Source organism: Tupaia chinensis, unplaced genomic scaffold, assembly GCF_000334495.1.
Source record: "Tupaia chinensis unplaced genomic scaffold, TupChi_1.0 Scaffold000680_1, whole genome shotgun sequence".
Taxonomy (NCBI): Eukaryota; Metazoa; Chordata; class Mammalia; order Scandentia; family Tupaiidae; genus Tupaia; species Tupaia belangeri.
Genome location: NW_006160204.1, coordinates 128,791 through 143,465, shown reverse-complemented (window position 1 = coordinate 143,465; position 14,675 = coordinate 128,791). Strand labels below are relative to the sequence as shown.

General features: G+C 38.6%; 1 protein-coding gene across 1 annotated transcript in view; it reads right to left on the bottom strand.

Annotated features, from left to right (window-relative positions):
- Positions 1-11,013: 11,013 nt before the first annotated feature.
- Positions 11,014-14,675, bottom strand: part of TYR (tyrosinase) — a 91,051-nt gene continuing 87,389 nt past the window's right edge. Inside the window, exon 5 of the mRNA XM_006160331.1 lies at positions 11,014-11,438. Coding sequence (XP_006160393.1) covers positions 11,215-11,438 — 224 coding nt within the window. The 3' untranslated portion in view covers positions 11,014-11,214. The remainder of the gene's footprint in view (positions 11,439-14,675) is intronic.

The following is a 14,675-nucleotide window of genomic DNA, read 5'->3' as shown; positions in this document are numbered from 1 at the left end:
ACATTTATTTTTATATGCATTTTATTGCTGTAAAGTCGTAGTACATTATAGAAAACTTATTGTTTTGGAATATGGCATAGTGCATAACAAGTTCGTCAAACAGACTTAAATTTTCTCTCATTGTAAATTAATTGTGTACTTTGGCAGTAATAATCAAGAACTTTCTCTAGGATTTTGAGAACAGAAGAGTGTTATACTCACCCTCATGAAAGGCCAGATAATTACTGCAGTCTTACCAGTGAAGATAAAAACAAGTAATATTTAAGAAATGTTCCTTTGAGGCACTTTAAAAGTGTTCTACTTTCTAAGCTTCTGAACAGTTCTGTCATTTTTCTTTCAGGAGGATATGCAATTGAGAATGATAGGATTCAGATAGAGTGTGGGATTTAGGGATTTTTTTTTTGTATTGTCAAATTTTACAGTTGTGTTCATTAAAATTAAAACATGAAATATTTCTAAATTTTAAAGTGTCAAAATTATATTCAGTTTTCTCACAGAAAATAACATCATATGATCATTAGGAAGTCTAAATGTTGAGTTTTTACATTTGACCACTGAGGATTTCAACTTTACCTAAGCATTGAGTATACTGTCCACTTTTTTTACCCTTAGAATTCCTGTTTGCAGGTTTTGTTTATCTTTTCAAAAACAACACCATCACTTTTTTTTTTTCCCGAATCTGTGAACTCTACAAAATGAAGACTGATAGTATAGTAATTCTCAAGTTTGCCTGACATCGACATAGGTGGCCTGTCAGCTGTTTGCCATCAGCCCTGTCCTAGAGACCTGTGTGCTGATACTCATGAAAACTCATTTCCACATTGGTACAGTACGGACAAGAATATTCTCAAAGAACTTTCTCTAGTAATCATTCTGTTTTGTGGTTCGGTGTTGACTTTGAATTTTAATAGAACCTATGGTTTTGTAGTAGACAGGAGGGTAGGATCACTGGGGTCCCCCTTCGCTTCTAATCTATGCCCAGTAACATAGTCAAGTTCAGATACCTTCCTGTGTCAGGGAGATGAAAAGGATACTTGCTTCAGATCAAAAGAGATTATGGTATCCGTGTGTTCTAGATGTAAGCTCTTCACATTACATTATTCTTCCTTATCTACTTTAGTTTAAAAATCATTCATGCCTCAAATCAGGTGCCACTGTGCTCTAATTTATAGAGCTTCTGGAAGTGCCTTGTTCGAGGGGTTGTAAGGGGTGACATCACTGCAGCACTGCGTTTTTCTCAGTCCATTCCCACCACGTTGCAGTCTCTCAAGCGATTTATTTCCAAAGAATCTGCTTTCCTGAGACGGTGTTTTGCCCTCTCTATTTCACCAAGCTGTCATGTATTTTGTAATGGGCATTTCAATAGGTCAAGTTCAAATGCACTGAAAAGGCAAGATTAGCAGTTATGTGCTTGCATTCCCTGTGTGCAGTATTTGCTTTGAGTCACAATGGGGTCATGAGTGCATGCTTTAATAGCATTAGTGCTGTGAAATTACTTCTCAGCAGCAGCCACTGAGTGAGGAACACAAAAGATAATTAGGAGAGAAATATGTTTGGGGGGTTTGCAAATCAAGAAGAGGTTGATGTCAGTCTCAATTCTGAAGATAAAAAGTTTTTCTAAAATGCATTCCCTTATTTATATTGATGACCCTGCCATCAGGACTGTGTTTATCAGAGCTCAAAATATGAAAATGAGTGACTGCAAAAGTTTCTCCTCGGGCTTTTTATTAGGCAATGAAATCTATGAGAAATCTTTTTAAGGGGCTTGTGTTGCAGAGCCATGTTTGCAGCTTGCTGATAAATATGTAATCAAATGGGAGCTGCGAGTACACAGTACACGTACTCAGGAATGGTATTTGCATTTCGGATACAGACACAAAGCATTGTGTGAGAAACACTTTCTGACGTAGAGTAACTGTTCCTTATGACTGATTTCAAAGTCACCTTATGTGCATTTTGACAAGGTGATTTCTGAAGTTAAATTTCTGGTTTATTCTGACAAAGGACTTTGGTGTGTGGTTTTGACTGGTAAATACACTCCGATTTAAAGATTCTTACAGAACTGTCAATATGCCTTGGGTTTCTTTCATGACAGTGGTAGAAAATGGTTTGCTTGATTATATATGTTTATTTTTAAAGATGATTTCTTTCATTTTATTTATTATTGTTATCTTCTATTTGTTATAAGGCATGTGTGCTTACCAGAGAGAGGTGGGGGAAGGGGGAAAAAAGTGAGAAAGCAAGCTGCTAGGTCCAGGACTTGAACCACTGTCGATCATATGGGAGTCTAGTGCATCAAACACTACACCACTTGCTGGTCCACTTGGTTATTTATTTTAAATTTTTAACAATATACTCAAAGGGGAAAAAATAAATAAAACAGGGGTAGTTACTTTGTGATAGTCACCCAAACCTCACTGAATCAAAATATCAATAGTAGTCTGTTACAACCCTGTGGGCTTTTTTTAGACCTATGTTTTAGGGCAATGTCCCTACCCTTTGTTGTATCAGTCAGGAAGGGTGCTTCAAATTAGAGCAGTGGGCAGATAGAGCCCTGAGAGCCACAGCTAGACCCTTGAGTACGGTGATGACATTATATTTTAGTTGTCTAATGTAAACTCTCTTCCTCACCTGTTTTCTTAAACCCTAGTTTTGTTTGTTTGTTTTTTGTTTTTGTTTTTTTTTGAGAGGTTTTTGCTATAGGACATGTGCACTCGCCAGAAAGATAGAGAGAAACACAGCAATAGAAAGCAAGAAATCACCCCCAGGGGAGATGGCCACACCGCAATCCTTTCTCCTCCAGTCTCCTCTTGGGATCTTGGGCACACACGCACACGTGCCCGGCGTGATTAAACCCTAGTTTTACCCTCACCTTTATCACGACTCTCAGGCATATTTTCCTCTGTAGTTGCCTAACCCAGCTGTAGGACTTAAGACCCAGGTCCTAAATCACACTTGGCCTGTGCCAACCTGTCTCATTCCTTGGATTAATCCAGGCTCTGTTTTTGTCTGTACCTCTGTCAGCTACTGAATTAACCTATTCTTGATTCTGAGCTTTCCTCTGCCTCAGGGTTTAGCAGAGTCATCTTGGCATTGGTCCTACACAGGAGAGGCCTCAATTTGCCCATGGTAATCACAGCCATCCTCACACACAGCCTCCCACAGAGCTGGGGGTCTTATTGGAGATACAGTTGACTTGTGTGTGAAGTGATGATCCTCATGGTGTTTCTCTCCGAGTGGAAGAGGATGCATTAGACTTACTTGCTAAAGCCCTACAAGTATGGTACGGAACACCAGGAGATGGAACTGGAGAGCAGACAGGGCCCAACACAGGCAGGCTTTTGTTGGGGATGCAGAATTTAACAAGAGAGAAATGTTAAGCTTCTGAAGTGTTATGACTATACTTTTGAATAGACACTTCATATGTGGGTCAGAAGAAAGCAAGGAAGGAAGGTAGAATTCAGTCAAGAAGCTATTGCAGTACTTTCAGCAACAGATGTGATGGTTTAGACTGGAAGTGAAATCAAGAGATTGCTGTGACCATGAGGGCAAGTTAGAATGAAGTGGCGACACACCGAACTTATTGTACACTGAAGGCAGAATTAAATTAAAAAAAAAAAGTATATGGCTGATGGCATACACGTGGAAGGTAAAGGGTGATATTGTGTCCAAGGGGTCTTCCAAGTTCCTTGCAATTAAAATTCTGGAAATAAAATGGCTTAGGTACAGGATCCATTTATTAACTTGTAGAAGTTTGAAGGAAAAACCATTTTAGAAGGATATTAATAGTTCACTTCCAGAAATGGTTTACTTCCTATAGATTATTTAAGTTCTAAAAGAAGCAATTGAGTAGATCACTCAGAAGCTATAAAAAGAAGCTTGGACTGAATATATGAACTTGTAAATGAACAATTATGTGGGCTAGGCCAGTTTGGGGGCTAATGGTTATGTGAACTGGATGTCCCATGGCCGACAGCACTGCTCAAATCTTAGACTCACTGGCTTGAAGAACATGCTAAGTGCATATTCATACATACCCAAAATCTCAAAAGAAAGGAAAAATGGAGAAGGGATTGTAGCATGACCATTCCCATGGGAGAGGGACTGCTTTCTTTCCTTTGCCTCATCTTTCTCTCTGGCAAGTGCATGCACCCTTTGGCAATTTCTTTTTCTTTTCTTTTCTTTTTTTTTTTTTTAATTTTGGAAAACAAGACTCAGAGAAGGAAGTGTAGGAGCATAGGTGTAATAAGAATGGTCTCCAGGCATGCAGATGCTGTGGTAAACTGAACGAGGGCGTCTTCTTGACCAGAGCTCTCTTTTCCCCAGTTACTGTCATGGCTGCTCTTGCTCCCAGCTGAGCCTCCAGAAATGGTGCTCACAGATGGGAGTCCTTTACCTCAGATTACATCTCTTCACCTGGGACAGCTCGCATATAGTGACAAGATAAGGTGGGGAAACAAATACTAATACTTCTTGCCTATTTGACGTAGGATACATTCTAAAAGAGCATCACAGCTTCAGATAGTGGTAGGGTCAGCTGTGACCTCTGGGGAATGCAAGTAAAGACAGCTGGAGCCAGGCTTGGGCTCGGGAACCTGTGTCTGAAGCAGGATTTTGCGGTGAGATAATCTATGAGTTAATTGGCAACAAAGACTCCATCACTAGGAGTAGTTAGAATCTGGGTAGCTTCTAACATGTAGGCAATAGTTCAAAACTTCACCACTGTTTACTGACTGAAATGGACTCTGGAAGGAAGGAATTGAACCCAATGTAAGTAAAGCTTTGCGAGTGGGTTTGGAAAGTTCAAGGGAAGTGTTTTTTGGTACATGTTATTGATGCATTGAAAAAAGACAGTGAGAGTTGGCGATAGCCTCGTGATTGAGGGAGCCACTCTTGCTTCAAATTCTGGCCTGGAGGCTTGAGAAACAAGCTGGACATGTGTGCATGCATACCTCAAGTCCTGACAAGATGAAGAAAAGGCGGACAAAGGATTACACCATGACCACGCCACACCCCACTGGAGAGATGCCTTCTCTCTCTCTCTCTCTCTCTCTCCCCCTCCCCATACACACTGTGCCCTCTGGCAATTTAAAAGAAAAAGAAAAAAAGACAATGAAAAGCTGGAGGTAATTAATTCAAGGTGAATTATGTCTCCCTTTCTCTCCCTCTAGACACACATACACATAATGCACCGATGTATCATTTCTTTGCAACTCCTCTGGCAAGAGTGTTTAAAAATAATATGGTCTGATCAGGAAAACTGACCATGTCCTAGGCAGAATGCAGTTATTTGCTCGGTAAGCAATACTGAGTTCAACTTGTCTTGAGACTTGGTATTCAGAGACTTCTCAGCATTTTTTTTTTTAAAACCTGTTCCTTGGTCTCTTATCTATCTTAGTGGCTGACTGTTTGGGTTCAGACCGTTTTGTTGCCTTGTCTCTATACTTCCAGTTGTGGGTTTCTGCTTTTGTTTCCATTCCTGCATCATTCTGTTAGCTTGAGGCATACATGCTTTTCTACCAAGTTAAGATGTATAGATTTCTAAAAATACCTCATTTTGGTGCTGATTCATATGCATTTGATTCCCAGTCTAAGATTGTTTTAGTCTAAATTTTAGTCAGAAAAAAATGGCCATTAAGTATGTATTTTATTTTTAAAGAGAGATGTTTGCCATAGAGCACACGTGCTCACCAGAGAGACAGAAAGAGAAAAATCACTCCCCAAGAAGGATGACCATACCACAATCTCTTCTCCTCCATTTTCCTCTCGGGATTTTGGGTACACACACACACACACACACACACACACACACACACACACTCACACCTGGCATGAACTGCCACCCACCCACCCCCTCACACCTGGCATGAACTGTAAGCCACTGAATCTGGGACTCCAGCCGTGGTCAATGATGTGGGAGTCCAGCGACGTAACCATTATGCCATCTGCTGGTCCCTAGACATTAACTTTTAAAAAGATATATTTATAAAGGGAAGCATAATTCAGGTGGCAATTAGGGTCTTCAATTCTCCTCAAAGAGAATTGCAACTCTTCTTTCATCACCTCAGTTCTTTACCTTTTTTGTCTTCATTCTTTCTGATCTCCTATTTTAGACTCCTTCTTCCTTTATATCTTTAAATCTATGCAGCTCAAAAACAGGATCACAACCTGCTAGAAAAGTTATCAGAAAACTGGAGGGCTTTAAACAGTTCATGAAAAAATAGGATTAAAGTATATGCTTATTTTGGTGCAATTTTGAAATCCATTCGTAGTTTATTAATAATATGCATTTTTCCATGAAAGTTTTGAAGATATTTTTATTTATGGGCTTTGACCCAAAAATCTATTTCAGAAAATAATTAAAGAGAAATGAGATGCTGTATACACAAAGATATTCATTACAGCACTAAACAAACAAAAAGTAGAAGAAACACAAACGCATAGTAGCAAAATATTTGTTGATAATGACCCTGAACATAATTGAATAAAATGTAGCAATTAAATTTGTAACTAAGAATCATCTTAGAATAACTAAATTCAAATCTCAGAAAAATTACCTAAACTACCAATCAAACACATAAACTTGGATAAGGTATCTATCCTACTTAAGGAATAATTTTCCTCATTTAAAAATATAAATAGTACTTATTCTCAAATTGATAATGTAGAGATTAAATGAATTAATCTGCAAATGCTCAGCATACTTCTTGGGATAGCATAATTATTCCTTAAATTTTAACATCTCTTTTTTATTTTAAGAGAGATTTTTGTTATAGGGTACATGCTCTCACCAGAGAGATGAGAGAGATAGAGAGGAAGTGAGAAATCACTCCCCAGAGGGGATGGCCATGCCACAGTCCCTTCTCCTCCATTCTCCTCTTGGGATTTTGGGCATGCTTGCACATGTGCCCAGTGTGAGTTTCAAGCTACTGGGTCTGGGACTTGGACTACAGTCAACCATGTGGGAGTCCAGCGCCTTAACTACTATGCCACCTGCTGGCCCCAAATTTTAACACCTTTATTATCTATTTTTAATTAAGAAATTAGAAGTCAGGCTGATCCTGAAGTATAGTGGTTAAGCGCTGTGCATAGAGAGCAGGATCCCACATAACAAGTGAGATTTCAATCCTGGTCCCTGTGGCTTGAAAATCATGCTGGGTTTGTGTGCAGGCATGTCCCAAATCCTGATGGATGGAGAAATGGAGGAAAAAGGATTGCAGTGTGATTATGCCCTATTGGGGGTGTTTTCTCTCTCTGATGGGTTTATTCACTCTCAGCAATTTTTTAAAGAATTATTTTATTTTAATTTTATTTTTTATTTTAATTTGACCAGAGAGGGACAGAGTGAGAGAGAGAGGGAAAGTGAGAAAGCAAGCTGCCAGGTCCAGGACTCAAACTCTGGTCAGCCACATGGGTCCAATGCCCTTAACCACCATGCCACCTGTGAGCCCCCACTCTCTGTAATTAAAAAAAAATGTTTAATTAAAAAGAAAGAAATTAGAAATTATAGGAGTATGCCTTATAATCATACTTATGCAACATGTAAGAACTAATTGATGAATATGAAGAACTTAAATAACAATAACATAAGCATACACTATACAGAGTTTTAAAAAATGTTTTTTTTAAAAAAGAAAATATTTAAATTATTCTTACATAGTTTTCAATAGCTGAACAATTTGCAAGCTCTTGAGGCCTCAATGGTTTCCAGAGCCAAGTTTTATTTTCATTACATTGTACAAACTGACAACTGCTTTTAAAAGTAAGCAATTCAAAGTTTATTAAAAACTAAAAGAAAACAAAAAATTTATTTTACATTTGCATTTCTGTGGCTCTCAGAAGTCTAATCGGAGGGGGAGTAGAACTTAGTTCTATTAACATGCCCGACAAACTAGCACAGGTGCACAATAAGTGGCCTCAACAAGGCCCTTTTTATGATGGCAAAGAAAATTGTTCCTACAAATCAGAGCCATATACACAAGGAAAAGCCTATTTAAAAACTCCTACCATCAATGTCAGTTGTCAGCCTGCTGGAGACACTGTCGAAGTGACTTGTACCTATCACGTTTTTGTTTCTGCAGATGGAGAATTATGTATTTGACTTGCTGGAAAGGTTGCGTCTCAAAAATACATTTTTAAAAAGCAAAACACTGGGACCAGCAGTTAGCATCATGGCTATGTTGCTGAACTCCCAGGTAGTCGACTGCGGTTCAAGTCCTAGATCCTGTGACTTAATCTCATGCCGGGTGCATGTGCGTGTGTGCCCAAGATCCTGAGAGGAGAACGGGGGAAAAGGGATTGCAGCATGGCCATTCCCCCCGGGGGGTGAGTTCTTACTTTCTGTCTCTCTGTCTCTCTCTGTCTTTCTGGTGAGTGCACACGCCCTATAACAAAAACCTCTCCAAACAAAAAAAAATTAATTTACAATTAAAAAAAAAAAGCACACACACAAAAAAGTGTGGCAGCTGCTTACTTCTCTTCATAACATGATGTGCCATACTGTAATAGTAGAAAAAGATCAGAACAAAAACCACAGCAAAAAGCAAAACCATAGAATATAATGTTGATTAGAATGCAATAAGACTCAGATATCTTGAAATATCAGTCATGTAATTCTGGTGCTTAATGAGAAAACCATGAAATCAGACTGGGAGTGGTTTTATCATCATTGTTTCTGCTACTTGAATAGATAACTTTTGCCTCCATAAAAACAAAACAATATTCTATGTTGAACTTTAGTGATAAAGGAGGGGATTGCCTCATGATAAAGAAAATAAAAATGGCTTTATACCAATCACTATCAATTACAGTGAAAATATCTTGGGTGGACTTTTATTCAAAATGCTTTATAAAAATGATTTAAAAATACTATTCTGTATTAAAATCTTACTGTCAGCTCAAACCTAGACAAGTGGCCCACATGTAGGTGTTTTGCAGCATCCAGCACAGCTTAGTGTCCATTAGGTGAGCCAGACCTGCCCACCCACACAAGTAGGCTCCAAGACTCAGTGCCTCCAATCACTCTTATTTGTTCTCCACCATCTTCTGTAGACCGTTAACCAATTTCCCCCCTCTTTCCTTATTGCTTTTGGTTTTAGGGGTTCTAATTCCCAACCAAATTGACTCTGATCCTGAAATGGCATTGCCAATGAGCTGTTTAAATTTTTAAGCTAACTACTTATTTTCTTCCAAAGGTGTCCATTAAAAACTTTTTTTGAGGGACCAACAGTTGGCATAATGGCTATATCACTGGACTCCCTTGTAGTTGATCACAGTTTGAGTCCCAGACCTGGTGGCTTAAACTTATGTCGGGTGCATGTGCGTGTGTGCCCAATATCCTGAGAGGAGAACGGAGGAGAAGGGATTGCAGTGTGACCATCCACCCTAGGGGTGATTTCTTGCTTTCTGTTTCTCTGTCTCTCTCTGTCTTTCTGGCAAGTCCACACACTCTATAGCAAAAACCTCTCAAAAAATTTTTTTGAATAGTTATTTTAATTTAATATTATTCATTCATTTGTTTATTTTAATTTAACCAGAAAGAGACGAGAGAGAGAGAGAGAGAAAGAGAGAGAGAGAGAGAGAGAGAGAGAAAGCAAGCCACTAGGTCAGGGACTCAAAATGTGGTTAGCCATGTGGGAGTGTCCAGTACCTTAACCACCATGCCCCTTGCTGGTCCCCCAAGATGTCCATTTTGATTTTTTTTTTAAGAGAAATATTTTAGCTACACTACATGTATGTGCACTCACAAGCAAGACAGAGACAGAAAGAGAGAAATCAGTTCCCAGGGGAATGGCCATGCTGCAGCCCGTATTCCTCTATTTACCTCTTGGGGCCTTGGGCACACAGGCACACGTGCCTGGCATGAGTTGTAAGCCACTGGGTCCAGGACTTGAACTGCTATCAACTATTTACCAGTCCAGCGACATAATCACTATGCCATCTTCTGGTACCCACTTCGATTTTGAAAAGCTTTGAGTATTAGACAGTTTTTCCTTTTACTGAACCAAGAGTGCCCTCTGTTATTCTACCCACCAGCCCTAATCTTTTATGCTAGACACAGCTTTAATATCATTAAACTCTTTAGAAACTTGACAGGGCCCAAAAATTCAAGTAGGTGATGATGTGGACATCTCAATTTAAGGTCATAATGGCCAAGGGAAATGGAAATGAGTTATTTTACTAGAACTGCAGACTGGCTTCTCTTGAGATCATTGTGTTTAGACTTCAAATGTTTGGTAGCATTTTAAAATTCTCCCAATAAAGTAACATTCTGGCTTAGAAGGTTACAGAAAAGCTGTTTGTATGCACATTATTAGCATGCACAAGATTAATAGACAGACCTGAAGGCAGGTATTTAGCCAGACATTTTGTGGGGGCTATGTTCTTGTTCTCAGTGATTTGATATAGTCAGGGCTATGACAGGAAGGAGCTGAAGGTTGTGATCTATTTGAAGTCCATAACACATTTTTGAGAAAAAAAATCTACAATGCAAAGAAATAACATGCTTTCTGATGGAAGAGAAAATTGGGACCAGCAGATGGCATGGAGGTTAAAGTGGCTGGATCCTACCTGGCCTCCTGTGTGGTTCAAGTCCCACCCCACCCCACCCCCCCATAACTTAAGCAAGCTGGATGCACGTGTGTGCATGTCCAAAATCCTGAAGGGGAAGTGGAGGAGAATGGACTGTGGCATGGTCATCCCCTCTCTTTCTGGAGAGGGGAAGGTCCTTCTCACTTTCCCTCTCTCTGTCTGTCTCTGGTGAACACACATCCTATATAGCCTAAAAAATGCATAAGTAAAATAAAAATAAATATAAAAATGTATTTCTCAAGTTCAATGGAGTCAGAGTAGATATGTTACTGTTTCATTGAAATAAAAGAAAAAAGGCAATAAAAAAACACGTCTCTAAATAATCAAGAGGCAAAAATCAAAATTATTCCAATTTTAATGAAAGTATTTTAATTCAGTACGAGTAACAGTTACTGATTACTATCATCCTTAGAAATAGGGGCTTGAGGGAAACTGTAAAAAGGGCTAAGTAGAAACAGAGGACACAGATGTGTCCTCCCAGTGTTGGGAGGGGACCCACCGTATTAGAGCTACAATTCTGGGAATGTCTTCCAGACATTGGTAGAGATGTTTCCTGGGAACCTGGACATCACTTTAGTTAGAGTGAAGTCAGGCTTCCTGGCCTGGCTCTATGGCCAAAGCCTTTTATAAACGACTCTGATACAACAAGCTGTGGTAGTCCTCTTTTTCCATGAGGAGAGGTTGCTTTTCTTCAGGAAGCTGCTCTTTCTTGTGACGGCATAGGCTGGTGATCTTTGCCAGCACAGCAGTGAGGACAGCGCCTACCACAGCTGCCCCAACCAGCCACGGCCAGATCTGAAGGGCTTGTTCCAAGAAGGGCTTAATATAGGCTTGAAAAAAGTCTGGGTCTGAAATAGAAAGACAGTTTTACTATCGTTATCATCATCATCATCATCACCATCATCATGATCAGCATCATCACTCTCTGTGTGTGTGTGTGTGATTTTTTTTTTTTTTTTGCTATAGGGTATGTGCACTCATCAGAGAGACAGAGCTAGAGAGACAGAAAGAGAGAAATCATCCATCCCACCCAGGGAGGATGGCCACGATGCAATTGCTTCTCATCCCTTCTCCTTTTGAGATTTTGGGCATGCATGCATTCGCACCTGGTGTGTTTCTAGCTGTTGGGACTTGAACCACGGTCCACCCTGTGGAGTCCAGCAATGTTAACACCATGCCATCTGCAGCCAGACACTTAGGTTTGAATCTTTGCTGTGAAAGTCTGGGAAACTTGTACTAAGATTCCTGGGCTTCAGTTTCTTTATCAGGAAAATACGAAAATGATATCCTCTTAATGGGAAATTTTCAAATTTATAGATAACATCTGCAAATTTTCAGTACTTCTATACAGTGTGAACTGAATTAAATGTTAGCTGTTATTTCTAAAGCTCCTTCTGCTGATCTGATATTCATCACGATTAGCTAGAAAATCCTGTTCCATCATTAGCCATTCAATAATCCATCAACCTTAATGAATTGTTTTGACAAACCTTGACTGACTATAATGTTGGCAGTTATTCAGTAGTCTTAGAACACTCCCAAGGAACCCAGGACATGTGAATAATCTCTGCATTCATAGAGGTCACAGTTTTAAAACAACAAAATGTAATCAAGTGTGTATGCATGTATGCGTGTGTGTGTGTATATATGTATACATCACCGTTGGCCTTCCCCAAGTGTATTTTTAAAATAATTCTGAGCCTTGAAAGAATAGTAGTATTCTGATTATTTGTAATCCTACAAACCACACAAGAAAATACCACTGAGGAGAGACAAGAATCCTGGTTACTCGTGCCTATGAATACCTTTTTGTCTCCGAAAAGCTCCTAGATTTGATTACCTAACACATATACTTCAGAACTAATCTATTTACTCTGTTCTTGAATGGTTCCATGAGGTCACATTTGATCTTCTCAACTGCCATGAGTTCTTAAAAGCATTTTTATATTCAGTCCAACAAGGCTTAAACCTCTCATGTGTTGTAAGTCTTGCGTGCCCTCTGTTATTGTACCCATCACACTATGCTCCAGCTATCCACTTAATGTCTACATTTCTATATTAGCCTGACTCCTCATAGATCAATTATGTCCTAATCACTGATGGAATTCTAGCATCTGGTGCAGTGCCTGAAACACACATGAGAGAATTGAAATGTTTATTGAATGGCAAGGTGCTATTGGATCTAGAAGAGATGATGAAGGAATGTCCATTAATAGTAACTGTGAAATAAGAACAGGACAGTCTTTGAGTATATCATCCTAGGAAAAGCATTATGAATCATCCAGGTTTTACTATCCTATGAAGTGACAGGTATGATTGTTTTTAAAGAATTTGGTATAAACAGTGATGGGTACTTTAAAATCAAACAAAAAGCTAAAATAATCTATGAACTTCAAGATAAAAATAATGTAGTAAAGAAATGCAATTATAGCATTTGATTGGCTTAATTACGAATAGTATTTTAAAAATAAAAATAATAAACATTCTAAATGTGGATTTTACCCCAAATCATAATATTAGGTCATCAGGAAGGTCATAACATATTTTTCTGTTTCTCTGTGCACAAATACAGTATGACTTTCATGATGACTCAATACCCCAATACTATACTGAAAAGATAGAGAAAAGAAAAGGAGGGTTATAAGAGAGTTAAAATTATTATTTATCTGGGGCCAGCAAGTGGCATGGTGGTTAAAGGCGCCGGACTCCCACATGGCCAACCACAGTTCAAGTCTCGGACCTGGTGACTTGCTTTCTCACTTCCTCTCCCTCTCTCTCTGATCAAACTGGAAAATAATAATGATAATAATAATAAGTAAATAAAATAATTCTTAAAAAATATATTATTTATCTGTGAGAAACTATAAAGGTAACTTGATAAACTAGACCATAATCTTTCTATTATTTAGAAATATAGAGGTAAATTTCAGAATAAATAGCTGAAAGTTATAGTAGCTGACTTGTGGACTTGGGCCTGGGGGAGGACGGAGAGGGGAGAGGTCGGAGCATTTGTTATGAGGCTTGGAACACTATTTGTCTTGTAAAATAGCATGCATTTGTTATTCGATAAAATAAGATAAAGCATATACTTAATAACATGTTACGCGTATGTGGGAAAAATAGAAAAGAAAGACCAATACAGACCAAAAAAAGCACAACAAGTGATTAGTATGAGCAGTGGGTTATTTTTATTTCTGTGTTTATTCTCCTTATGAATTTTCCAAAATCTAAAATGAATGTATTTCACTTATGCAATTAGGAGATGTGTTACTAGAAAGTACCAGAAGTACAGGTGATATGATTATATATTTAGAAAATCCACAATCAGATAATATATATTGAAAAGAACAAAGTATTATTGAGTAAGAATTATATAAAGTAAATTTCCTTGTACAACAATAATTAACCTAAAAGGAAATATAAAAAGAAATTAGATCCTTTTCTCACTGTTAATTAATTTTTAAGCAGATGGCAATTAAGAAGAGATGTTTAAACTTTATGAAAATATAATTGTAGAATCTATTTAGGAAACTCAGTAAGATATAAGTAATAAAGTCTATTTAATATCTGCTCAATAAGAGCAGACAGATTCTGCTTTAAAGAGTTTCTTGGGACCAGCAGTTAGTGTAATGGCTATGTTGCTGGACTCCCACGTAGTTGACGGCGGTTCGCGTTCCGGACCCGGTGGCTTAAAGCTCACGCTGGGCGCGTGTGCGTGCGTGCGTGCCCAAGATCCCGAGAGGAGAATGGAGGAGAAGAGATTGCGGCGTGACCATCCCCCTTGGGGGGTGATTTCTGGCTTTCTGTCTCTATGTCTCTCTCTGTCTGTCTGGCAAGTGCATGCGCCCTATAGCAAAAACCTCTCAAAAAAAAAAAAAGTTTCTTTACAGAAGATGTTCTATCATGTATATAGAAGGTATATAGAATGTACATAAAAGATACTTTACATTTATTTTATGATACAATGGAAAGAAAAGAGTTACCTCCTGGGCTTACCTTGCAGCAAGTTATGGCTACATGATACACCTAGAGCAAAAATAAAGTTCATCTATCATCCATTGATCTATCTATCATCCATCTATCTA